Source organism: Polypterus senegalus, chromosome 10, assembly GCF_016835505.1.
Source record: "Polypterus senegalus isolate Bchr_013 chromosome 10, ASM1683550v1, whole genome shotgun sequence".
NCBI lineage: Eukaryota > Metazoa > Chordata > Cladistia > Polypteriformes > Polypteridae > Polypterus > Polypterus senegalus.
Genome location: NC_053163.1, coordinates 174128426 through 174155837, shown reverse-complemented (window position 1 = coordinate 174155837; position 27412 = coordinate 174128426). Strand labels below are relative to the sequence as shown.

The 27412-nt window shown below is 40.6% G+C and overlaps 1 protein-coding gene across 2 annotated transcripts in view; it reads left to right on the top strand.

Annotated features, from left to right (window-relative positions):
• Positions 1–27412, top strand: part of timm10 (translocase of inner mitochondrial membrane 10 homolog (yeast)) — a 78920-nt gene that overhangs the window by 23523 nt on the left and 27985 nt on the right. The window contains exon 3 of one of the 2 annotated variants that reach the window (XM_039767612.1): positions 1509–3886. In XM_039767612.1, the coding sequence (XP_039623546.1) occupies positions 1509–3886 (2378 nt within the window). The remainder of the gene's footprint in view (positions 1–1508; positions 3887–27412) is intronic. The other variant, XM_039767613.1, reaches the window with a different exon arrangement.

Below are 27412 nucleotides of genomic sequence, written 5' to 3'. Positions count from 1 at the left end.
CAGGGAGTGTTCACTCATCAATACACAATTATGCGGTGTATGCTACGCCGCGGGTTGGCTAGTTTTCTTTATATAGCTGGAGGGAAAAATGTGGCCAATCCACTCTCTCTTTGCAACTGAAACTGGTCCTTGCTTATTAATTATTAATCATGTAAAAATACTATATTAGAAGAATCTAGACGAGAATAGGCCATTCAGCTCAACAAAGCTTGCCAGTCTTATCCACTTAATTCTAAAAAAACATCAAGTCTAGTTTTTAAAGTTCCTATCTTCATATTTAAACCTGTTAAGTGAGAGAATCTTTCTTTTTAATTCATGATTGAGACCTTTGACATTCCAGCTCACAAAGTTCACTGCTTGGTCATAAAGACGTTGCTTCTGAACTTTTGTTGACATTTTGTAGTCTTAAGGTAGTACATTGTTGCATATGATAGCTTTGACCTAGATTTCATATTATTGCCAGGTGCTAGGAGGCCTATTGTTATGTTGACACTTAAGTTTATTGGGGTAGAATTGATAAATAAGAAATAGCATGATTGTAATTGTGTGTACTGTATATAAGTGTATCATGCACCACTTGTTACAATCCTGGTAATAGCTACATCAGATAAAGCTCCAAGCTGTTGTAAGTTTTAAATTCAAATTGCTGGGGCAGAATATCATGTCAGAATGAAACCAATCCATGGAAAAGTTTGTAAATTCAAGAAGTCAAACTCCTGTTCTTATTTGGTTTTATTGTTTTCTTAGAAGAACTTGGACTGAATGTCTGTTACATGTTGGCTGTTTTGTGTTATTCTGTTCCATTTTTCATGGCTGCTTATAAGAAATGGTTCTATTTCTATAATACATTTATGTTTATCAATACATAAGGATTAGTCTGTTTGTTTAAAGGTATTGTTCACTTATGTTGAGATCTGATTCACATAATAGTAGTAAAATAGTGGCAGAAGATGTAATTCGTTATTGCTAATAATTTATTAATGAAACGGCTCATATACTTTCCTACAGCCATTTTTTAGCTATATATAGCCTGCGCCACCACCACCTACTCAAAGCTTCATGATGCTCCAACAATGATGGACGGATTAAAGGCAGAAGTCTACGTGACCATCATCATCATCAAGCCCTTCCGTGAGAATCCTAAATCCAAAGAGGACTGTTTCATTTATGTTAGGTAGAATGCCCAGAGGCGACTGGGCGGTCTCATGGTCTGGAATCCCTACAGATTTTATTTTTTCTCTAGCCGTCTGGAGTTTTTTTGTTTTTTCTGTCCCCCCTGGCCATTGAACCTTACTCTTATTCGATGTTAATTAATGTTGATTTATTTTGTTTTATAATTGTGTCTTTCATTTTTCTATTCTTTAATATGTAAAGCACTTTGAGCTACTGTTTGTATGAAAATGTGCTATATAAATAAATGTTGTTGTTGTTATATATTCAGAATATTTTCGACATTTAACATAAAATCTTTTGTAATCTAATGTAGTCCTTTTTTGTTTCTTCCTCAGGCTTTGCTATTTCTGCACACAGCTGTGTGTTGTCTGCCTGCAGCAAAATATTGATGGAGTCTTTGACCTATGTTACTCCAGAATGCATGGGGCAAAGGATTCTTCTTGAGATCCAGGGTATTTCATTTACCACTTTGTCTTTACTGGTCAGCTTTATGTATACGTTTACCTTGCAGCTTTCCTGTGAAGAGGAAGCTCGCATCGTCTTGTTGGCTGGCCGTGCCTTGCAGATTCAGGGTCTTTGCAATGCCACTTTGGAAAAGGGCAAGATTGTTTGGCAGCAAGACATTCATACTGCGCTACACAGTGAAACAGCTGAGGAACAGTCCATTAATGTTATAACTGCAGCAATATCACCACTTAGAAAGAAGACCACAAATTCACACAAAGTTGCCTGTAGTTTGTCAAATGTTGCTGGTGATCCACAGCCGAGTACAGCTTCAGATGCAGCTATAACTGAACCAGCAGATGCCATGATTATGACGCATGAGGATGATGTTGAAGCATGCAGCAGCATCAGTAAATTAACCATGGTAGTCCCTTCAGCATATAATGTACCCAGTGATGACAGTAGTCATATTGGAATGCTTCTTGATTCAAATAGTGCACCTGAGAAGCTGCAGACCTTAAACACACCAGAAGAACTTCTTGACCAATTAAGGCAGCATTCCGAGACCCTTGCTCCCAGTGAAAGTCGGCCACCACACCAGAAAGCAGACAGTGTGACAAACCAGAAGGAGTTGGGAAGTGGAAGAACTGAGCCATCAAAACAGCTTGAGGTGTTGCATTTAGATAGTGGGAAGATGACACGCAATCTGTGTAATCAAACTATTGACACAGCAGAGCGGGTGAGCTCAGGATCGCACTTAGATTTAGAAAATACTGTGCTGTCCCAACAATCCCTGAGCTCAGGAATGAGTAACACCATAACAGTACACAGTGAAAATCAACAGTGCTCTTTACAAACTGTTTCCCACATCACCACGACTCCATTATCTTCCTTTGATGGACAACATGCTTCTGAAGAACAAGAAACGCTTGGCTCTTCTTGTGTTACTGCATTAGGCAATAATACCTGTAGAATTTCTAGAAATATCCCAGCTCATGTCTCTATAAGGCAGTGTTCTGTTGACATTGTTCCCTGTGTTAATGCCAGTGCTGTAAAGAAAATATGTAATAAAATGTCAGAAGCTAGGACTGAATTGGAAATTAATGTTACAAACCCCATAGTGACTCTGAAAAGCAAGGAGAAAGAAAGTTGTGGATGTTATGAAATGAAAAAAGTGGGGAAAACAAATGACACGATAGCAGATAGGACTTGCATGGAGAAAAATAAAACCAAAATTCCTCTCAAGAGGGGAAGGGGTAGGCCTAGAGGGACTGGGAAGGGTTTAATAAGAATAGAATTCATGAAAGAAGGGGAATATTTCAGAGCAACAGATGAGGAGGAGCAATCAAACAAAATGCCCAGAGGTAACACAGAGCCTTGCCTGAATCCAGAGTGTCTGAAGCGAAAGTTTAAAGAAAGGCATTATAAAACGAAAACAGTGGGGGAAACAAACAATATGATAGAAGATAGGACTTTCAAGAAAAGTAATAAAACTAACATTCCCCTCAGGAGGGGAAGGGGTAGGCCTAGAGGGAGTGGGAATGGTTTAAAAAAATTAGAATTCATGAGGGAAGTGAAGAATTTCAGAGCAACAAATGAGGAAGAGCAATCAAACAAAATACCCAGAGGTAACAGTGAGTCTTGCCTGAATCCAGAGTCTCTGAAGCGAAAGTTTAAAGAAGGGCATTATACAATGAAAGCAGTGGGGGAAACGAACGATATGATAGAAGATAGGACTTTCAAGAAAAATAATAAAATTATAATTCCCCTCAGGAGGGGAAGGGGTAGGCCTAGAGGGAGTGGGAATGGTTTAAAAAGATTAGAATTCATGAGGGAAGGGAAGAGTTTCAGAGCAACAAATGAGGAAGAGGAATCAAACAAAATACCCAGAGGTAACACAGAGTCTTGCCTGAATCCAGAGCCTCAAAGAATTGGAGGTGCCCTTCAGTCGAGGAGGGGAACTCCTCAAGATCCAACTGTATTAGGGACTTCAGGGGTTTCATCTGTGAGGGGCAGAAAGAAAGCAAAATGGGATGAAATTGTATCAGGATGTGGGTCATTCCCATTAGGATTTGTTAGAAATATCAAGACCAGGCGAAAAATATCAGCCCGAAATCACACATCAACAACAAAGATTCGGCTAAAGAAGAAGCCTATGACTGGTGATAGCTGTTGGGAGATTATCCACCCCAGTGCTTCAAGTTCACACTTCGCTACCCTGGAAGCACAGATGGGCGGCTCTCTGTCTCCTCCCCATTGCAGTAGTTGGGTAAGCTTATTGAAAGGAACATTTTTATCTTTAACTAATCTTTATTTTGTGTGTGTTTTCTTATTGCCTGAAATGAATAAAAATAGGTGAATAGAAGCATAGTCTGGCTAAAGGGATGGCTGTTTAGGACCACACTGTTAACAACAAACAAATTTGCCCTATTTCATGTCAATGATGACCGTTCAGCTTAGACTTAGCTCTTGGTCTCATTTAAATGATGGGCACTGCACTTCCGTTCATTCTTAAGCCCACATAAAAAGTTCAATCAAGGAGTTTTGTGTACCATGTGAAATCTTTTTTAAAAGAAAACTGCAATATATCTAAGAATCTTTTTTTCTCTTTAGCCACCCCTACTAACTAGTAGTGATTGACAACACTGTTTTTATCAGTCAGTATTCTGAGTGTTTAATGAGTAGTTTAGGCTAATGCAGTGTTGAACAAGTATTTTTATTGGAAAGAGAAGAATTATGCTACATTTTCAACTGTAAATTTATGACAATAATGGTTTGGATTATACTTGTTTGTCCCCAAGGGAAAATTACAATTTTATAATATCATTATTTATTATTATATTTCATAGTGAATTAAACATGGTTTTTATTAAGAACATAATGAACATGTATTGATTTACTTTCTGTTTATTAAAATTGGTAATAACAACCTGAATATTAACTGGAATAACTCTTCAAAGTTTTTAGAAGTAATCAGTGACTTGTTTTTAACACAGTTTGTTAAAACATCAATGTGGGGAGAAGCCCGTCTGGAATTTAGCATTTTTTAATAAACAGGATAGAATTGAGGGGGTAGAGGTGATTGGCCCAGTATGGTCACATGATCATAGTATACTACAGTTCTCAGTGTTTTGAAAGAGTGCAAATGTAAAGACTAAAACTGTTGAGTTTAACTTTGGTAGGACAAATTTTGAGCAGATGTGGCAATGTCTAAGGAGGATGGACTGGGATAAGCTGTTAAGGGTGGACACAATCAAGGAGCAGTGGAAGAGGTTTAAAAATGTTTCAAATGTAATGTAAGTCAGGTACATACCTACATTTGGAATTAATAGGAAATAAAAAAAATCTGCAGTTGGTTTATAAAGAGTTGAAAAAGAAGCTGCAAAGGAAAAAATGTATATGGTGTATGAGAATAATAACACCAACGTGAATCATAGTGTATGAGAACATGAGGGCAACCATTAAGAAGGATTTTAGGGAGGCTAAAAGGCATTTACAGAGGAATATAACAGGTAAGGCAAAATATGACCCAAAGAGATTCTTTCAGAATTTTAGTAGTAAAAGAAAAGTCAAAGAAAGAGGTAAAGTGCATCATGAGTAGTAAAGGGGAATTAAAAATACAGAAAGTGAAAAACTAGATGCCCTAAGCTCACATATTTCTGAAGTCTTCACATGTGAGGAAGTAGATAACCTCTTAGCAGTAAAAACTAAGGATGTACAATCATTAGGAACCACAGACACATGGAATAAGACCTGGTATTGTACTAGACAGTTGAACCTCAGAAACTTTCAAAAGTGAACTTGATGTTATTTTGGAAGAATTAAGTGGGTAGGACTGGTGAGCTTTGTGGGACTGAATGGCATGTTCTCATCTGGATTATTCTAATAACTCCTGCAAATCTGTTTTTTTTTAATTTAGCCAACAATAGGCACTAACGCTTAAACTGGAATTTCTTTATTAATTATTCGAAACTGAAATAAATGTCTAACTAAACTAAGCTTTCAAATGTTAGAGGCACATCGATTGTAAAGAATAGTGTTTCAGATCACAGTTGAATCTGTTATTTCCTTTCTTACAAGTTTTGAGAGGCTGCAATTAAAAGCATTTCCCGGACTACACAGCTACACAGAAGCTTTTGTGGCAGAGTAGCCAAGGATTTGGAGTCTGTCTGACCATTTTTGCTTGCTCAGTAGTGGAGTACACTGTTGTACACTCTGATGTCAGGGGTCTGTTAGGTTTAGATAGATGATGTCTGCACTTCATGTTCTAGTTTATTCTTATGTGTGCACAGTGGAATGAAATTCTTACATAAATGTCACCTTACGATGGTTCTAGTAATGTAATGACAACATTTGAAAGACAATTTGGAATTGCTTTGTTTTACTGCATATTTAAGCAAAACTGTATCCTTATCTGTGTTTATTACGTATTAATACAGACATCAATTTCAAAATAAATGTTCATCTTTAAAACACAAAGCAGTTTTAGACAAACCTTGTCTATAAAAAGTTTTTATTTGATTACAAGTTGAAGTCAAATAACTCCTTTTTGGTTTTAATGTCATTTTCTATACTGTTCCAGCTTTTTGGGAATTGAGGCTATAATTATGCAAAGTGGTAACTGCATTTCACCTAAGAAGTTATTACACTGTTCTGAGCCTGCACTCCATGAAAAGTGATTTAAAAAAAAAAAAAAACTGAACTGAATTTTTGCTCATGGTACGTCTGTAAATAATGACGCGTTTTTAACTTGTACACTGTTGCTTAAAACCTACACATTCAGACTGCAGTTTTAATGAAGGTGACACTTGAAAATGGCTCTTTAGGAAAACAGGAATCTCTGTATGCATGAAGTGACTTAATCAAACGGGTAGCATTTAGACAATTTATTCTTATTGGCTCACACTGCTGTTAGAAATTGTTAGTGAGTCTGACAAAGATTTTTTTTCTGTTGTGAAGCAGCGTCCATTGCAGATGGATCAGTAGTGTCTGACGTGTGGATATTAAGAGCAGATTGTGCTTTTACATATAAACTGAGATACCAAGAATCTTTATAAGCTTTACAAATGAAACAACTAAATAAATTAGAGAGTGCGCTCAGATTTTCTTTTTAGTATTTGCTTTTCATTAACATTATTAATTACTAAAGATGATATAAGCTAACCATTCAAAAATATGATTAGTTTTATCTGTAAGTGATGTGTTTTCTGATGTTTTCTCCATCACATTGCTTTGCTGATTTTATTTTTTATTGATTTATTTTTTTCATTAATTTGAAAAACTTTCAAACAGCAGATGCAAGTGTATGCATTTGAGTTTAGATTGGAAATATGGCATATCTGAAGTACATCTAGAAAAGAATTAAGAGCAGTAGATGCACAATTTATACAAAGTTTTAGGGTTGAATGTGCAAAAATTTGAGGTGGCATGCAAACTAGTGTGTACATTCATCTCTCTCATTCATATATATTATACCAAATCCAGTGTCTGTTCGCTACTTAACAGATTTTGATCGAGTTTTTTTTCTAGAATTTGCTTGAACATTCCGGTTGATTTTGCGCCTTCTCTCATTGCGCTAAGAATCATAGTATGCTTACATTAGTGATTTATTCACGCTAATCCGAGACAGAGGCTTTTTTGATTAAATATGTTTCATGGAGACCTTTATGATAAGAAAATGGGAAATAGACATTGTTTTAGAAGCCTCTGAGAAAGCTTGCTTTTAAGATATACAGTTTGCCAAGTAAAACCTGTTAAATCTTGCTGGTAATGAAATGAGCAACTGAGCAATTCATTATTATAAGGTATTGACTTCTTATTGTCCCTGAGTGAGATAACTATACTGACAGTTTTAATCTCAATTCAAAACTCCTTTTCCTAGTTCTGAAATTTTCCACTAGATGACAGTATTGTGAGATGTAGTAGACTTTGTTAAATATAAATAAGATGTCAGCTGTGTGTTTTTATGAACAACGTAGTTTGAACAAGCACATAAAAAGAAATGCATCTTGAGAAGATACATTGTATTCTTTTGTGTCTTGTATTTTGTTTTTGTCCTTTATAGTTTTAAGATAATGTTTTTTCTCAGAATGTCTATGGAACTTTAATCGCACTGCATCAAAATGTTATTGCATTTTTTCTGATAATGATTTTGTTCTCCAAAATGATTGTGTTGCTTCAGAAAATTGTTTAATTTTCCAAGATATTTCCTGTGATTTATTTATTTATTTATTTATTTATTTTTTTAAAAAAAAGGATATTTTCCCCAAAATATGTGTTACTCCTAAACATCCATCCATCCATCCATTCTCTTCCGCTTATCCGAGGTCGGGTCGCGGGGGCAGCAGCTTAAGCAGAGAGGCCCAGACTTCCCTCTCCCGGCCACTTCTTCCAGCTCTTCGGGAGAATCCCAAAGGCGTTCCCAGGCCAGCCGGAGACATAGTCCCTCCAGCGTGTCCTGGGTCTTCCCGGGCCTCCTCCCGGTTGGGCGTGCCGGAACACCTCCCCAGGGAGGCGTCCAGGAGGCATCCTGATCAGATGCCCGAGCCACCTCATCTGACTCCTCTCGATGCGGAGGAGCAGCGGCTCTACTCTGAGCCCCTCCCGGATGACTGAGCTTCTCACCCTATCTTTAAGGGAAAGCCCAGACACCCTGCGGAGGAAACTCATTTCAGCCGCTTGTATTCGCGATCTCGTTCTTTCGGTCACTACCCATAGCTCATGACCATAGGTGAGGGTAGGAAGGTAGATCGACTGGTAAATTGAGAGCTTTGCCTTACGGCTCAGCTCCTTTTCACCACGACAGACCGATGCAGAGCCGCATCACTGCGGATGCCGCACCGATCCGCCTGTCGATCTCACGCTCCATTCTTCCCTCACTCGTGAACAAGACCCCGAGATACTTGAACTCCTCCACTTGGGGCAGGATCTCTCCCCAACCCTGAGAGGGCACTCCACCCTTTTCGGCTGAGGACCATGCTCGGATTTGGAGGTGCTGATTCTCATCCCAGCCGCTTCACACTCAGCTGCGAACCGATCCAGAGAGCTGAAGATCACGGCCTGATGAAGCAAACAGGACAACATCATCTGCAAAAGCAGTGACCCAATCCTGAGTCCACCAAACCGACCCCTTCAACACCCTGGCTGCGCCTAGAAATTCTGTCCATAAAAGTTATGAACAGAATCGGTGACAAAGGGCAGCCCTGGCAGAGTCCGGCAATGCGGACCAAGCTCTGACACGGTTGTACAGGGACCGAACAGCTCTTATCAGGGGGTCCGGTACCCCATACTCCCGAGCACCCCCACAGGATTCCCGAGGGACACGGTCGAATGCCTTTTCCAAGTCCACAAAACACATGTAGACCGGTCGGGCAAACTCCCATGCACCCTCAGGACTCTGCTAAGGGTGAAGAGCTGGTCCACTGTTCAGCGACCAGGGCTAAAACCACACTGTTCCTCCTGAATCCGAGGTTCACTATCCGACGGACCCTCCTCTCCAGAACCCCGAATAGACTTTTCCAGGGAGGCTGAGGAGTGTGATCCCTCTATAGTTGGAACACACCCTCCGGTCCCCTTTTAAAGAGGGGACCACCACCCCGTCTGCCAATCCAGAGGCACTGTCCCGATGTCCATGCGATGTTGCAGAGGCGTGTCAACCAAGACAGTCCTACAACATCCAGAGCCTTAAGGAACTCGGTATCTCATCCACCCCGGGCCCTGCCACCAAGGAGTTTTTGACCACCTCGGTGACTTCAGTCCCAGAGATGGGAGAGCCCACCTCAGAGTCCCCAGGCTCTGCTTCCTCGTGGAAGGCATGTTAGTGGGATTGAGGAGGTCTTGAGTACTCCTCCCACCGACCCACAGCGTCAGTGAGGTCAGCAGCGCACCATCCCCACTATATACGGTGTTGACACTGCACTGCTTCCCCTCCTGAGGCCGGACGGTGGACCAGAATCTCCTCGAAGCCGTCCGAAAGTGTTCTCCATGGCCTCTCAAACTCCTCCCATGCCCGAGTTTTGCCTCAGCAACAACGAAGCAGCGTTCGCTTGGCCTGCGGTACCTATCAGCTGCCTCCAGAGACCCACAGGACAAAAAGTCCTATAGGACTCCTTCTTCAGCTTGACGGCATCCCTCACGCGGTGTCCACCAACGGGTTGGGGATTGCCGCCACGACAGGCACCGACCACCTTGCGGCCACAGCTCCGTCAGCCGCCTCAACAATAGAGGCACGGAACATGGCCCATTGGACTCAATGTCCCCACCTCCCTCGGGGCGTGGTTGAAGTTCTGCGGAGGTGGGAGTTGAAGCTACTTCTGACAGGGGACTCTGCCAGCCGTTCCCAGCAGACCCTCACAACACGTTTGGGCCTACCAGGTCTGACCGGCATCTTCCCCCACCATCGAAGCCAACTCACCACCAGGTGGTGATCAGTTGACAGCTCCGCCCCTCTCTTCACCCGAGTGTCCAAGACATATGGCGCAAGTCCGGCGACCACGACCACAAAGTCGATCATCGACCTGAGGCCTAGGGTGTCCTGGTGCCAAGTGCACATATGAACACCCTTATGCTTGAACATGGTGTTCGTTATGGACAATCCGTGGCGAGCACAGAAGTCCAATAACAAAACACCGCTCGGGTTCAGATCGGGGCCATTCCTCCCAATCACGCCCTTCCAGGTCTCACTGTCATTGCCCGTGAGCATTGAAGTCTCCCAGCAAAACGAGGGAATCCCTCTAGCCCTCCAGAGACTCCAAAAGGGTGGATACTCCAAACTGCTGTTGGCATACGCACAAACAACAGTCAGGACCCTTCCCCACCCGAGGCGGAGGGAGGCCACCCTCTCGTCCACGGGGTAAACCCCAATGCACAGGCTCAGTGGGGGCAATAAGTATGCCCACACCTGCTCGGCGCCTCTCACCGGGGGCAACTCCAGAGTGGTAGAGAGTCCAGCCCCTCTCAAGGAGATTGGTTCCAGAGTCCAAGCTGTGCGTCGAGGTGAGTCCGACTATATCTAGCGGAACCTCTCGACCTCGCGCACTAGCTCAGGCTCCTTCCCTTCAGAGGTGACATTCCACGTCCCAAGAGCCAGTTTCTGTAGCCGAGGATCAGACCGCCAAGGTCCCGCCTCGCCACCACCCAACTCACATTGCACCCAACCTCCTTGGCCCCTCCCATAGGTGGTGAGCCCATGGGGAGGAGGACCCACGTTACCTCTTCGGGCTGTGCCCGGCCGAGCCCCATGGGTGCAGGCCCGGCACCAGGCGCTCGCCATCGAGCCCCACCTCCAGGCCTGGCTCCAGAGGGGGCCGGTGACCAGCGTCGGGCAAGGGAAAGCGTTGTCCAGTTTTATTTTTCATTGGAGGTTTATTGAACCGCTCTTTGTCTCATCCCTCACCTAGGACCAGTTTGCCTTGGGTGGCCCTACCAGGGGCATAAAGCCCCGGACAACATAGCTCCTAGGATCATTGGGACACGCAAACCCCTCCACCACGATAAGGTGACGGTTCAAGGAGGAGTACTCCTAAACATTAGTGCAGAAATTCTTAAAGGGTTACATTTTTTTCCAAAACAATCATTCTTTTATTACTTTGTTTATTGGTTTGCATTATTTCCCAAAAGCATTGTTATTTCCCCAGATATTCATATTATTTTCCAGAATTATTACTTTAATTTTCAGGATAATTATTTTGTGATGTCAGGAAAGAGCCATCCCATCATACCTTCAAAGGCTGTCATTTTTTTAGTGCACCATTCCAACTGTAGCTTCTCAGAAGTAGGTATTCTCGAGGAATGGTGAACCAGGCCGTGCCCCTTTTCAAGCTCATCCAACAGCATGCCTCAGTCCTAGAGAGCAGATAGGGTGAGCCAACACAGGAATGGCATGACAAATAGTTAAACAAATAAACAAACCAAAACACTTCCACTTCACAATAATACCATATACAGTTGACTGGGGGCAGATTTAGTAGAGCAGAAGTTTCAAACGCAGAATCTGACAGCATTAACATATACAATAAATACATAAAGTTATGTACATGTAAATTCATTTATGTGCCTATAAACTTACAAACCTCTATATACAGTTCTATTAGGTCTAATGTCAATTTCTGTTTTTCACTTGCTGAATGGTTATCCACATACACATATTTAATAAAATAAATTTTCAAAATATTAACTAAATAAGAATTTCCAAAAGGGAAATCAAGGGTATAATTATGACGAATGTTACATTAAACATAGAGTTGCATTTTTCTTTGCGTTGACATATGACTCATGTTTGGGTTTTAAAGGATGGTGAGATGAGTCTTTTTAGCTCTTTTTTTTTTTTTTTTTTGGGAGAACTAAAAATTTAGAATTGGCCATCGACTATTGCTTTCAGATTAATTGGAATTCGAGGCTATATCTGATTTCAGCTTTGCTTAAGCGCTCTTTGATTCTGTAGAAATACAAATACAGCCATTTTCAAGTATAATCTCCTCTTCCTATCAGAGAATTGACATCAACTAGTCTTTAACCTCTTGTCTGACGAATCTGACAATCGGGCTTTGAGGCATTCAATCTACATATGTAATAAGCTGCTGAGATCTCTGTGTTTCCGATGTAAAGTCTTCTCCTGTTAATTTGGAAAGTAATACAGCTCTGAATTTGACTGGATTTAGACTTTTACAGTTTTCAGTCCTTCAATTCTGATGTTGTTCCTTCCATATGTATTGTATCTTCAAATGCTGCTAATTTATCACAGCTCTTATCATTCGAAATCTACAGCAGTTACTCTTTTTGACAGTGGTGGATGCCAGTTGTTTTCCTATATCAATACAATCAATAATCAATACATCTTCCAGATGAGCACCAAGTACTCTGATTTTGTTTTCAATTTTGACCATATTTTCCTGTATTTTTCTATCAATTTTTGCTAGATTTTCTTTTATCTTTACATCAAAGTTATTTTTTTTTTGGATTCTGATTTAACGCATCTATTCTACTGTGTGTTCCCACTATATCCTCCTTTATATAATTTCCCCCCAAGTGCAGTAAATCAGTACCTTTTGCTCCTGTTGGAGTTGTTGCTGTTTACTCAAAGAGGGTGTTTGTAGCATTGATCGTCCGGATAAAGAGGCCGTACACGGTTCAGATATGCAACTTGAAAGCAGCAAATTCTTACTGTCCAATTTGCTTGCAGTTTTGCTCCAACATTCACTGTCCGTTTGAACAGATGCAGCATTGTGAGGTCCTGGCTGAACCATTCCTTTGCCTGTCTCTTCCAGCTTAGTCTGTGGCAGGTCTTATCGTGAACTTGAGACCGACATAGACTTTGATGAACCTTTTAGGTACATTTTCCTATTTCTTCTGACTCTTTGGTTTCTTTGTCATGTTTTTAATATACTTGATTCCTTTTGGGATAATTTTAAGTAAAAAAAAAAAAACCCTAAATAACACCACTGCTAGCGGAGCAATCTCTCAGACATCAGTCTCTCAGCTTGGACAAGACCAGTTTACAGTACTACATTTGAATATTTAACTGGTAATGTTTGTCAATGGAGATTGTGTTTTCTTGTAACACAAAGGAACTATAAAAGTAAGGGCTGAGCAGACTGTCTTTCTTTAATGTGGGTAATGACATCCTTTACATGTTCTACAACTCTGTGATGGCCAGCGCACTTTTTTTTTTATTCTGTTTTTTGCTGGATAGGCATCATCATTTCAAGAGAGTCCCACCGAATAAGCAAGTTAATAAAAAGGGACAGACTTGGTTATGGGATGCACTCTCGCCCCACTTGGTGGTAGTAGCAAAGGAGAGAATGAAAGCAAAACTTCTGGACATTATGAGGACATCCCCTCTCAAACAAGCAAGCAGTGAGAACTTTCAGCTAACTAATTATTTGGCAAAAATGTGTCAAGAAAAGTTACTGGGGCTCCTTCCTACCAATCGCACTATGCCTTTATCGTGCGTCATTGTTTCTGTGACAGCTCTTTTTTAATAATGACCAGGAGTTTTCTTTCTTTTCAGGAATTCTTATGGGTATGGGTTATGTTTATTTAGTAACTGAGCTTCTGTAAAAAGCCAAACTTTTTTTGACACAGTACTTCTGTAAAGAGATTATTATATTTGTTTTCTAGATGATTTTACAGACATCAGAATACTTGCAATATATTTCAAATCTAGGAAAGACAATGTTAAGGTTTTATACAGTCAAGTATACAAGTCTTTTGTTGAGTTGGGTTTTGCAATGTAAAAAAGCCACCTTTACCAAAAGGTGAATAATTATTATTGTTAAACTTCAGGCTTCACATCTAAGGTAGCAAACTGGAAAGGGCAGTGTATGCCATGTAGCAGTTTGACAGAAGCTCTTCACAGTAGAAATCATTCATTCCCCTGAGGGCAGGATGACTAAGTAGTTCATAGAAGCCTGACAGAAAGAGGTTTCCTCATCAGCAAAATCATTGGTTAAAGATGTTAGTCATAAGTCAGGAAGATTACAAACTTCTTTCTCTTTGACTTGGTGTCCAAGCATAAGTTCTACCAGAGTTTGGGTTTCTCCAAGCTTAACCTGTCTTGAGCAAAGTCCACAGCTGAAGAGCGAGAGGCTGTGTTTTTTGAGTGAATCAATTTGTAGCAGGGGATTAGACATCCACAACAGATCATAGTGATTGAAGGATTAAATAGTTCTGAGGTGTGTCTATAAGAGGTTCCTGAAAATTAGATAGTCCAGGAGCGGTTTTCATGACAAGCTCAAAAACTGAGAAAGCACAAATCTTTACAAACCATTTGGCAAGAGAATGCACTGTGATTAGACAAGTCGAGGCAGACTGCAAGCTTTGTTGAGAAACATGTTAAAACATAAAAATATGGAGGTAAAGTGGGGACAAACAAAGCCTTGCAGGTAGCTGTAGTTCATGATAAGAGTCAACAAGCTGAATGGGTGACACTGAAGATTGTTGTTGTTAGTTCAGTGTTTTTTGTGGAATATTGCAATATTTTGGGGCGTGTATTTGTATTTTTGGTGTAATTGATCGTCTGTAAATAAAAGACTGAACTAATATAAGGTGATTTCTTTCAAAATTAAAAAGTGTGTTTTATAATAATTCCTACAACTAATTTCAAGCATTTTTTTTCTTTGAAGTTGTTTATTAATATCTAAGTCACTGAAGACTTGAACGAAAACTTGTCTCATTTTCTGTAATACGTTGTCCTACTCAGGTTTGTGGTCTTTAAATGTGTGACCATGGCAGGTGACTCTTTATCATTCCCCGGCAAAACTTTCAAGGTAAGGTTGTTCTCACTAATCACGGTGCTGTAGAGTCTGTTGTCTGTTTGTTGATTAGCTCTTGCAAGTAAAAATTTCACTGTACGCTGTACATGGTATGGATCCTATAAACCTAAAAAAAAAAAATAGACACTATATAGCAGGTATATAGATAGAGAAAAATGAATCAAAAAGTAATAGAAACTATATAGCAGGTATATTGATAGAAATTAATAGAAAAATTTAATAGACACTATATAGCAGGTATATAGATAAATAGATATAAATTAGTAGAAAAAATAATAGACACTATATAGCAGGTATATTGATAGATAGAAAGTAACAGAAAAATTTATAGTGGCTGTATAGCTAGTAGATGTAAAGTAATAGAAAAAATAATAGATAGTATATAGCAGGTATATCGATAGATATAAATTAATAGAAAAAGTAATAGACACTATATAGCAGGTATATTGATAGAAAGTAATAGAAAAATTAATAGCGGTTGTATAGCTAGTAGATAGAAAGTAATAGAAAAAATAATAGACACTATTTAGCAGGTATATACAGTTGATAGAAATTTAAGGATCTATATAATAGATACGAAAGGCATTATACTTGTATGATTTTTCAGGTAATGGCTATGTCAAATTATACAACTTTTCCAGTGATTTTCAGTTGTAGCCTTTATTGACATAATCTTAGCGACTCTGAGGTAGCCTGTCATACTCGGTGACTCACTCCAGTAAATTCAAACCAGTTTGATTTTGGTTTTAGTCATAGTATTGTGCTTTGTGTTCATGAGAGCTGAAAGCCAATGAATACTCATCTGAAAGTACAATGTGTAAAATGCAGTGATGAGTAATAAGGAAGGCAGTTATATTGGTCCTCACAAACCGAATTGAAGCTCTTCTGCCTAATTTTCCATGACAGATTCGAAAAAAGAATAAAAAAAATGGACAAAACTGCAAAATTGCCATAGCTGTTAACCTTTTGTACAGCGCTGGCTTTACCAGGCAGCTTGCCTGTTGGCTGTCAGATACACACACACATACACACAGGGGTGAGCACGACTGTGCTGGAAGATCAGCACATGATTGCTAAATGTGACGTGGGTCGTGATTTCCATTTGTTTGAATTAATGTGGTCCGATGACCAGATCAGCTGCTGTCGTTTGTAGGTTTGACATACCCAACGATTAATGTGACATTGGCTTAAGGAAGATGAAATGGGGCAGTTATACTCACTACTCATGGTGTCAGAGTGTGGCAGTCTGTTGCATGTTGTATAGCGCATACAAGTAAGGATTTCACTTAACATTTTTCACCATTTCAATACACTGTGTGCACAATTATTAGGCAAGTGAGTATTTTGACCATATCATTTTTATGCGTATATTCCAACTCCAAGCTGTATTAACTTGAATGCTTATTGGATTTAAGCACGTCAGGTGATGTGTATTTGTGTAATGAGGGAGGGTGTGGCCTAAGGAGATCAACACCCTATATCAAGGTGTGCAGAATTATTAGGCAGCTAGTTTTCCTCGGGCAAAATGGGCCAAAAAAGAGATTTAACTGACTCTGAAAAGTCAAAAATTGTAAAAAGTCTTCCAGAGGGATGCAGCACTTTTGGAATTGCTAAGATATTGGTGTGTGATCACAGAACCATCAAACATTTTGTTGCAAATAGTCAACAGGGTCGCAAGAAACGTGTTGAGAACAAAAGACATAAATTAGCTGCCAAAGATTTGAGAAGAATCAAAATGTGAAGCTACCAGGAACCCATTATCCTCCAGTACTTTCATATTCCAGAGCTGCAACCTACCTGGAGTGCCCAGAAGTACAAGGTGTTCAGTGCTCAAAGACATGGCCAAGGTAAGGAGGGCTGAAACCCAACCACCACTGAACAAGAAACATAAGTTGAAACGTCAAAACTGGGCCAAGAAATATCTGAAGACAGATTTATGGACCGATGAGATGAGAGTGACTCTTGATGGACCAGATGGATGGACCTGTGGATCAGTAATGGGCACAGAGCTCCACTCCAACATGGAGGTGGGGTACTGGTATGAGCTGGTATTTTTAAAGATGAGCTAGTTGGACCTTTTTGCATTGAAGATGAACTCAAAATCAACTCCCAAACCTACTGCCAGTTTTTTGAAGACACTTTCTTCAAACAGTGATACAGGAAAAAGACCATGATTTTTATGCAGGCCAATGCTCCATCACTTGCATCGAAGTTCTCCACTGCGTGGCCAGCCAGTAAAGGCCTTAAAGATGAAGGAATAATGACATGGCCCCCCTTCCTCATCTGACCTAAACCCTATCGAGAACTTGTGGGCACTTCTTAAACGCTAGATTTACGGGGGAGAAAAACAATACACCTCTCTGAAGAGTGTCTGGGAGGCTGTAGTCACTGCTCCACAAAAAGCTGATCGTCAACAGATCAAGAAACTGACAGACTCCATGAATGGAAAGGCTTATGACTGTTATTGGAAAGAAGGGTGGCTATATTGGTCATTGATTGATTGATTTATTTTTTTTGAAATGTCAGAGATGTTTATTTGTAAATTTTGAGGTGTTTGTTTATTATTCTCACTATAACAGATGAAAATAAACAAGTGAGATGGGAAAATTTTCATTTTTCCTTTAGTTGCATAATAAATCTGCACACTAATAGTTGCCTAATAATTGTGCACACATATGTATTCCCCTGATGATGTTCACACTCACATTTCCGTTGTGAAACATTCAGGTTTCAGGTTTATTAACATTTTGGATTGACTGATAGCACTGTGTTTGTTCCATATTAAAATTAATCCTCAAAAATACAACTTGCCTTATAATTCTGCACTCCCTGTAATGACCCTATAAACCTATAATTAAAAATATGTCATAGGAAAAGGAAGAAAAGAGCATCAGACTTCAAGAGAAAAAATACACCTGATTAAGAACATTTTCCAAATGTGCATACCCAAGATAACAATATCATTCAGAGTAGAACAACCGTATTTACAGTACAAAGGTTTCTGAATAAAACTAATAAGCCAAAGCAAACAGCTTTCCCTCCCCCCAGCCTGCCTTATCTGTTTGACTTATTGTCACTTGAAAAAAATGTTGGTAGATAACATATAAGCTGCTTGGCCAGTTTTCAGTGAGTGAATGACTGGCAGACAGAGAGAATGACAGATGGATAGGCAGCCAATCAACTTCACGTTGGCTAGCTGCATCAGATTTAGATACTTGTAACTAAAAACGGTAAATGTTTTCAGTACAGCTGTTTGTAAGAGCCTCGTCTTTGTAATGATTTATAATTTGTTACAGTCCTTTGGGAAGCACTCCTGCGGTAACAGCTGTTTTAGTCTGCCATTCACACAGACAGATAAGCCTTCTGCACAATATGATTGGTTCATGCAAGAATACCAACTTAGGGATCCTTCAACAGCTGATAGGGTGTGAAATTGAATAATCGGAGTGGAAAAAGTCCTGCACATCACTTTAATATGAAAACAGTCAATGAAATTAGTGACAGAAGAATGCAGGCCTGCAAACAGTCATAGCCCTGTCAGGAGTTGGATAGGGCATGAAGTGGCGTACTTGGATTCATTTCAGACATCCACCCATTTTTATTGGATACAATCATGTCCAATGACATGAGCATCTTAGGTATCCAATTGAAAACTGCACCCCACCATGCCTAGGCGAAATGGTGTAGGTGTGTTGGTTACAGTGGCCATTTTGGCCGGCTATAAATACAGAGGAGAGGAAAGAAAGGCATGAAATGTGCAGGTCTAATGGGGAACTTTTGACTTCATGAGTAACAAGTACTAAACAGAGGTGTTTTATGTGTTTAGTGTTCTGAATATGCCTTACCCTAGAGCGTGCTGATAGTTTATAAACAATGAGATTGACTTAAGTGATTTGAGGGGTATATGTTAGTAATCTGTAAACATGTAACTGTGTGCGATTTATCTATACTAAAAAAAAGGCAAAGCCCTCACTGACTCACTCACTCACTCACTCACTAATGCGAGGATGCAGGGTATAAACGAGAGTTTTGATCACTTTGTAACTAAGTTAAAATTGCTGGTGAGGGGCTCTGCTTATGCAAATTCCGAGAGACTGTGTTTGTGGGGGGATTGACAGTTGACGCGGGTGGGGGAGTGACGTCATCATCTCCCCTCCCATTCACCTCATTTTGCTCTGAGCTGAGCTCCGCAGCTAACGCGGTCTTGCGGAGCCAACTTTGTCACGCTGCCACCAAATACTCACAGAAAAATCCACAAGTTAATACACACGCTGTCTCTAGAGTTTCTCCACACTCTGAATCTTCCAGGCACTACTTACAAAAGGTTACATTGACAATCATGTTACATTATTTTTAAAATGTTTCCTTTTCTTAGCACAAGCACAGCTGAGAAGCTTCGATGCATGTGCTCCATAACGCGTTCAAAAATAGCGCATTTAATCACACTTTGCATTCCAAGCAAAGGGGAACTTCTTTCAATGCATGATTTCCTGGTACACCGATTACATTGATCAGTGCTTCCCGATTCATTTTACCCTCCCACCCCCTTGGTTTGAGAAGAAGTATGAAAAAATATGAGGTTAACGCAGAAAAACAGATCACCAATTGAAGCTTTATGAATAATGGATACTTTATTCGCCATCAATAATTGTTTTGGTAAAGCCATACTCCGTGTAATCCCCCTTCCATTTTATAATTTTTCCGCGACTAGCCATGATTAAATGAACGGTAAAAAAGTAAGAGTGAAGTGAGGGTGACTTATTCAGGCAGGCAGGCGACAGCTCAATAGCTCGAATTTGGATATAAGTAGGTTCTATGTAGTCGCCAGAAATATCTTTGGTAGGAATGGAAGTTGAATTTAGTCTTTAAATTTCTATGGTGAGGAAAAATTTATGCAATGATGACTACATTTAACTTACATTCCTACTAAACATATTTCTGTCGACTAAATAAAAATTACTTATATTTAAAATTTAAATAGAACTTGAACAGATACGATAGTTCATAATACTCATGCAGCACTAAGTGCACGTAAGAGCAGGAGTCATCCGTTTTAACAAGCAGCGTATTGCACTGATACGAAATAGCCTGCCCATTTAATTATTTAGGAATGGATAGATAAATTAAGATTTTGTACAAATAATGTAATATGTATGTGTATATATATATATATATATATATATATATATATATATATATATATATATATATATGTATATATGTATATATATATATATATATATATATATATATGTATATATGTGTATATATATGTATATATGTGTATATATATATATGTATGTGTATATATGTGTATATATATATATATATGTATATATGTGTATATATATATGTATATATATATATATATATATATATATATATATATATATATACACTAGACATTAAGCCCGTTACAATAACGGGCGCTAGAACAGTAGTGCATAAACATTAGTAGGAACAGTCTATATTAAATGGCAAGGGACCTTGTATGTGGCTGTAATATGCGTCACTGTATTGTGTGCCTTTAATTTTCTCTCTCAGTAATACTGGTTTTGTATTTCCATTATAATGCCTGTAATTTTGTCAGACAGTAATACAGTGGAACCGAAGTAATTTCCCCCATAGGATTGTATGTAAATACAATTAATCCGTTCCAGATCATATGAACTGTATGTAAATATATATATTTTAAGATTTTAAGCACAAATAAAGTTAATTATACCATTGAATGCACAGCGTAATAGTAAACTAAATGTAAAAACATTGAACAACACTGAGAAAACCTTGAACCACAGAGAAAACTAACACTGCAAGAGTTCACGCTATAGCCTTATGACCCACTCGCTAAAAATACCTTTTTTAATGAGTTTTAAGCACAGGAAAAAAAATGAACATTTGAAAAATCCGTAATCTAATAAACAACCAAGAAAAGTAACATTGCAACAATGCACGCGTGCACCTGTTTGTGTGTGCGTGCGTGTCTGTCTCTGTAGCGGGCCTGCGTGTGTGTGCGTGAGTGTCTGTCCCCCATGCGGGCCTGCCTGTGTGTGTGAGTGTGTCTCTCTGTCGGGCGGGTGTGTGTGCGTGTCTGTTCTGTCTCTCGCGTGGGCCTGCCTGTGCGCAGGTGTGCGTGCGTGCGTGTCTGTGTGCGCGTGCGTGCGTGTGTCCGTCTCTTGCGTGGGCCTGCCTGCGTGCGTGCGTGCCTATCTCTCGTGCGTGCGTGTCTGTCCGTCTCTCATGTGGGCCTGCCTGCCTGCGCACGAGTGGGCGTGCGTGTGTGCCTGCCTGTCTGTCTCTCGCGTGGGCCTGTGTGTGCGTGCGTGTGTGTCCGTCTCTCGCGTGAGCCTGCCTGTGTGCGTGTGTGTCTCTTGGGCGGGCCTGCGTGTCTGTCTGTCGCGCGCACGCACCTGTGTGTCTCTCTCTCTCTCTCTCTCTCTCTCTCTCTCTCTCTCTCTCTCTCTCTCTGCACACACAGGGAATGCACAGGAAGAGACTGAACATGTGCCGTGTGGCCCAGAGCATGCGCACTTCACCAGAAGACACGGACACTGGACGCACACAAGGGTTTTATTAGAGGATGATATATAGATAGAGAGAGAGAGATATGCCAACAACACTAATGACAATGAAACAATTACATTGTCAATCATGTTACGTTATTATTAAAATGTTTCCTTTTTTTTTTTTTTCATTACTTCTTTAACACACTACTTCTCCGCTGCGAAGCATGGGTATTTTGCTAGTCTATACTAATAAAAGGCAAAGCCCTCACTGACTCACTCACTCATCACTAATTCTCCAACTTCCCGTGTAGGTAGAAGGCTGAAATTTGGCAGGCTTATTCCTTACAGCTTACTTACAAAAGTTAAGCAGGTTTCATTTCAAAATTCTACATGTAACGGTCATAACAGTCGACAACGTCCGCCATGTTGAACTTTCTTATTTATGGCCCCCATCTTCACAAAATTTGGTAGGTGACTTCCCTGCACTAACCAAAACCGATGTACGTACTTATTTCGGTGGTATGACACCACTGTTGGCCGCCATATTGAACTTTCCAACGTCACTAATTCTCCAACTTCCCATGTAGTTAGAAGGCTGAAATTTTGCAGGCTCATTCATTACAGCTTACTTACAAAAGTTAAGCAGGTTTCATTTCGAAATTCTACGCGTAACGGTCAACAATGTCCGCCATGTTGAACTTTCTTATTTATTGCCCCATCATCACGAAATTTGGTAGGTGGCTTCTCTGCGCTAACTAAAACCAATGTACGTACTTATTTCGGTGGTATGATGCCACTGTCGGCCGCCATATTGAACTTTTCAACTGTCTTTGTTACTTATGGGCCCATTTTCAAGAACTTTGGTACGCGGGTTCCCAACGCTAACTGAATCCTACTTACATACATATATACGTCCATAGCCTGCAGCTCGGTCACCGTGTGGTCACCGGAGGTCTCAACGCCTCCCTGCCTATATAAGACTGTCCGTCGCTCCAGTCCCTACATTCCCTTCCTTGCTACGCCACGGGAATCACGTCTCCCTGCTGATAACTACAGCCTTTTAATTTAATCCACGGCTTCTCCGCTGTTTTATTGTTCATTTATTACGATTATAGTTATTGTGTAGGTATTTTAGACTTATTTTACATTGTTCAGGTACCCATTTCCTTTATCATTCCAACCATTCCCCCATTAACATGTCTATAGAGGTGATCACCATCGATTAAAGAACTGTCACTTACCAAGTTGTTTCCATGCCTGGAGATGGCACCTACCTTTTCCATTCTCTGTGTTACATATTGCACGGCCATATCCGGCTCATTCTTGATATCTGGAGGAACATTGTGTCTTATGTATTGAATGACTGGGACAGGTTCAAGGTGTGGACTGATGACGGTACAGGAGATAATTATACTACACAGGAGCACTGTAAGAGTGAAATGCTTAAGCCCTTCACCTATGGATCTGCATGGGAGTTGATGGCTGCCGCTGAATTGTTCGGTTGTCGCTTTCAAGTGTTCCGAAATGGCCAAATATTTTACACCTTTCGGCAACCGCCAATGCCTCTTAAACATCTTAGATTTACAGGTGACGATTTCAGTAGTAGACACTTTGATGTTTATAAATGTTTAAACTCTTAAAAGCTGGATGTGAAGTTATCGATGAAACCGGTTGTATACTTTACAGCTTGGCCGGATGCCGAATGACTCTTCAACACAAGTCCTACAAATACTAACGTAATTGAAACAAACCATGAAACTCCAACCGATTATGACAGTAGCAATCCAAGCTGTGAGATTCTGAAACAAGATTACTTTTCACATGGCCAACTGTACGTTGCATGCTCAAGAGTAAGCTCAGCGCACAGCTTGGTCATATTACAACCGGAGGGCCGAACTGACAACGTGGCATACAAAGAGATCCTTAACAAATAATTATTGGTATACTAGCCAACCCGTGGCGTACCATACGCCGCATAATCAGGCCAGTTTTTAAATGATTTTTAAGCACAGGGAGAAAATTAACATTTGAAAAATCGGTAATGTAATAAATCAGCAAGAAAAGCAACATTGTAACAATGCATGGAACGAACCAACACACAATCGTCTGTGACTGAAAACTGGCGGACCGCAATTGCGCCTTCTCTTGCCAGACGGAGGTATGGAGGTGCACGACGCGGAGTGTGGAACGGGAGGAGAGGAGAAGGATGTCCATTCAGCTCCCTCCGTCATGCTAGTCTGCTGAATTCTCGTTTAGTATGTACTGCCCGCTCATGTGCCCACCTCCAACTCGTCAATTGAGTCGTTGGCTGCTTTTCTATATATAATCCACCAAGACACCCGACCACAGTAGTAGGGAGGGGGGTGTGCACAAAGGGTAGGGACGCAACCAGTGGGAACGTATGAGTCACACTTAGTGGGAATTCCACGGTTTGCAGCCCGAATGGGGTTCAATGGTGTACCCACGCCTCTCTGTGCCGGGCAGACACACGCTCAATCTGGTGCATAATTATTTATTGAATGCTAAACACTTCTGGAAAGACACGGTTGTCTAAAACGGGTTGGTGTGAGAATAACACAGTAAGTGAATGAAAAGATGGAACTCTGAAGAGAGCAAAATACAACACAATAGTGAACCCGCGGCATAACAAATTATTTATTGATGGTTGAACACTTCTGGAAAGACACATTTGTCTAAAAAGGGAGGGTTTGAGGACACAACAGAAAGTGAACGAAAAGATGGAACTCTGGAGAGAGCAACATATAATTGTCCGTGAGTGAAGAAGACGCATGTTTGTCACGGATGTGAATTGCTGTATGTAGTGTGTAAATCAGTTTGCTATGGTGCATGCGGTCGTGCGTCGTAACCGAAAATTCGGTTTTTAAAGACTGCTTATTTCATTGTGTTTTAACCTCAGTTATAAAGGATTTTTAAGGATCCCATGGGATACCCCTCGCAAACTGTTTTACAGCTGCATATAGCGACTCACCTCCGCGAGAAACATGCCACTATGAACAGTCAAGGTGGCTCGGAGGTACATGTGGCCTCTTCGACAGACAAATATAAATGACGCCATTCTTTCTGTGTCGTCGCGCCCAGGTTGGTGGGCGTGGCTCTGCGAGTTGTCGTCGTATCCAATGGTCTTGTAGTTGGTGGGTGTGGCTCTTCCCTGCGTGCGCCATAGGTATCTTACTTGTCGGTGGCTTAGTGAATCCACGCCCCTTCTGGCGTGCTTTCCATCGGTGTCTTGCCTTAGTGAATTATATATATAGATTTTCCCTCAGTTTAAAAAGGTTTAATTTTCTTCTTAATAAAAATTTTAAGGCAGTACTTCGCCTCTGCGAAGCGCAGGTATTTTGCTAGTTTAAAAGAAATAACCAGCAGCAGCTGAACGATACTCAAGTACCCAGACAGAGTGAAAGAGATGCCATTTGTGTACCCTAAATGGAGGCCCCACAAAGACCGTGCCAGGGCTAAGGTTTTTGACTCTGGAGCTCTAAAACAGTGGTGCCATTGTTCCTGCTAAAATGTTGAATGGCAGTTCTTCTAAATTCATTTGGTGGCTTATTATTTCAGCAGCTTTACTAAATATAGCAGAACTTCTAAGGGCGTCGTGGCTGCCATGCATCCCTTGCGTTCTTTTGATGCATCTTGTGAGTACGTTGTCAGAAATTAGCGTGACACATACGCAAGAGGCAGTACCAGCAAAAACATGGGTGGCGTGTTTGTTCAAGTTTTGGTACATGACATCAGCATCATTGTTTACTCTTACCATATGACGGCAAGTTGCAACAGAATAAATATGAGTGCTTTTATGTTTGATGAATGGTTCAATGCGCTGAAGCAAATCATCAAACTTAAATGCTGACATGTGAATGTTTTCCTGGTGCTTTTCTTTATCTATTTTGCACATAGGCAATATAACAGTCGCACACCCCCCTTCATAATGATGCGATACATTTAAAGGTCTCGCATACCATCTTCTGTGTTGTTGTTGGTGTCTTTTTTTTTTTTTTTTTTTTGTTTTTGTTTTGCATCTTCACAACAGCGTCAGAATGCAAAGAATTTTTATCTTTAACATCTTCCTTCCCTCAACTCATAACACCGCTAAACCAGACATTGTTTTCCCACCATGGTTATTTCTCGCACTGCCACCTGGTGGAATCCTCCAGATTTGCTCAAACTACGCAAGTATAGTCGGTGCACTGCTAGTGTAGCCGTGGCATCCTCATGCGCACTCATCACGTAACGTTTAGTATATCCCCAGCCTAAAGGAGCCGCCCTGGCATTGAAAAGAAAAGATCATGATATCTGTGGTAGCATACAGTATGGGAGTGAGACATGGAGAATGAAGCTTGAAGATAAAGTAATGAACAAAAATGAGAAAGATCAGGAGGATATGTGAAGGGTCACCGAATGAGAGGAAGACGAATGCTTCATTTGGTATGGAGGTGGCAATGGGTGTTATGCTGTGCAGTGAGAGGATGAGGAGCTGTACCGAGGTGGAGTGAATGAGACTCGGAGAGAGGCTGTAGAACAGTGTTTCTCAAACACTAGGTCATGACCCATTTTCGGGTGACAGGCTACTGTCGGTCGGTTGAAAGTTGCTATTATTTATAATACTAATAGGTTGCAGTTGGTTGTGGCAGGTTGCCGCTCCGATAATTGTTCTCAGTTCCACATTCTGACGATTCCACTCGATTCAAGATGGGGAAAGCTTTGACAGTCGTTCTTGATTCGCTAAGGGGTAACCACCCCCCTGCAATGGTGCAATAACGAAGAAAAGAGTCACTTATTACCATTCAAAACAACAGAAATAGTGCTTTTAATGGTGTCTTTGGATCACTTAGATCAAAGTATGAAGGAGTTCTGTCTCTGTGTTTTTCTAGTCAGTAAGTGATGCCTCCTTTCAGGTGGCTGGGCCTATATTGTCCTGGAACTGGCAGGGATGGAGGAAATTTCCCTCACTGGGCAGTTTCTCTGTGCTGTGGAGCAATAGTAGGTGACAAAGTTAGTGGCAATGCTCCCTCTCGGGCCATGGTGGAATAACATATCTGTGGGGAACCTGGAGTGTGACAACGTGACTAAACATGCTGATAAAATATATTGAGACACACAACTTTTTCAAAAACTGGCAGGATATGATAAATAACATTTTAGAATAAGCATTTAATTTGAGTAAGTGGATTCTCTCCCCTCTTTTCCTGTTCTATTTTTATTTATTTATTAATTTACGTATTTTTGCTATTATTAAAGTGCTACTCTGGTGACCTAGCTCTCTTTCTCATGGGTAGGAATCGACTTGTTTCAAACCAGGTTTGTCTAACTTAACTTACATGTATGGAATGTTTTTTGATTTTAATAAAATATTAATAACTAGCCAACCCACATGCAGCATACGCCGCATAATTATCAACGTGAACAGTCAATGTGGCTCACAGCTGCATGTGGACTGTAGCACAGACCAAAGAGAGTGAGGATGTGTTTGGTGACGTGTTGGGGGGCGGGCACATGACCAAGCAGTGCGTATGCCTTGAGAGCGAGGGTGGACGCGGGTGGAGGGTGAGAGTTTGCGGGCGGGGCTCTGTCATGCATTCCCTATGACACGGGAGGAGGGTTAGAGTGGGCGGTCGAGGCTCTGTCGTGCGTACCCCATGGTCGGGCGACATGGTCGATTATATATACAGTGGAACCTCAGGTCGCGACCAAAATTCGTTCTAAAACCCTGGTCGTAAACCGATTTGGTCATGAACCGAAGTAATTTCCCCCATAGGATTGTATGTAAATACAATTAATCCGTTCCAGACCATACAAACTGTATGTAAATATATAAATATTTTTTTAAGTTTTTAAGCACAAATATAGTTAATTACACCATAGAATGCACAGCGTAATAGTAAAGTAAATGTAAAAACATTGAATAACACTGAGAAAACCTTGAACAACAGAGAAAACTAACACTGCAAGAGTTCGCGCTATAGCGCTACGAATCGCTCGATAAAAACACTTTTTTTTTAA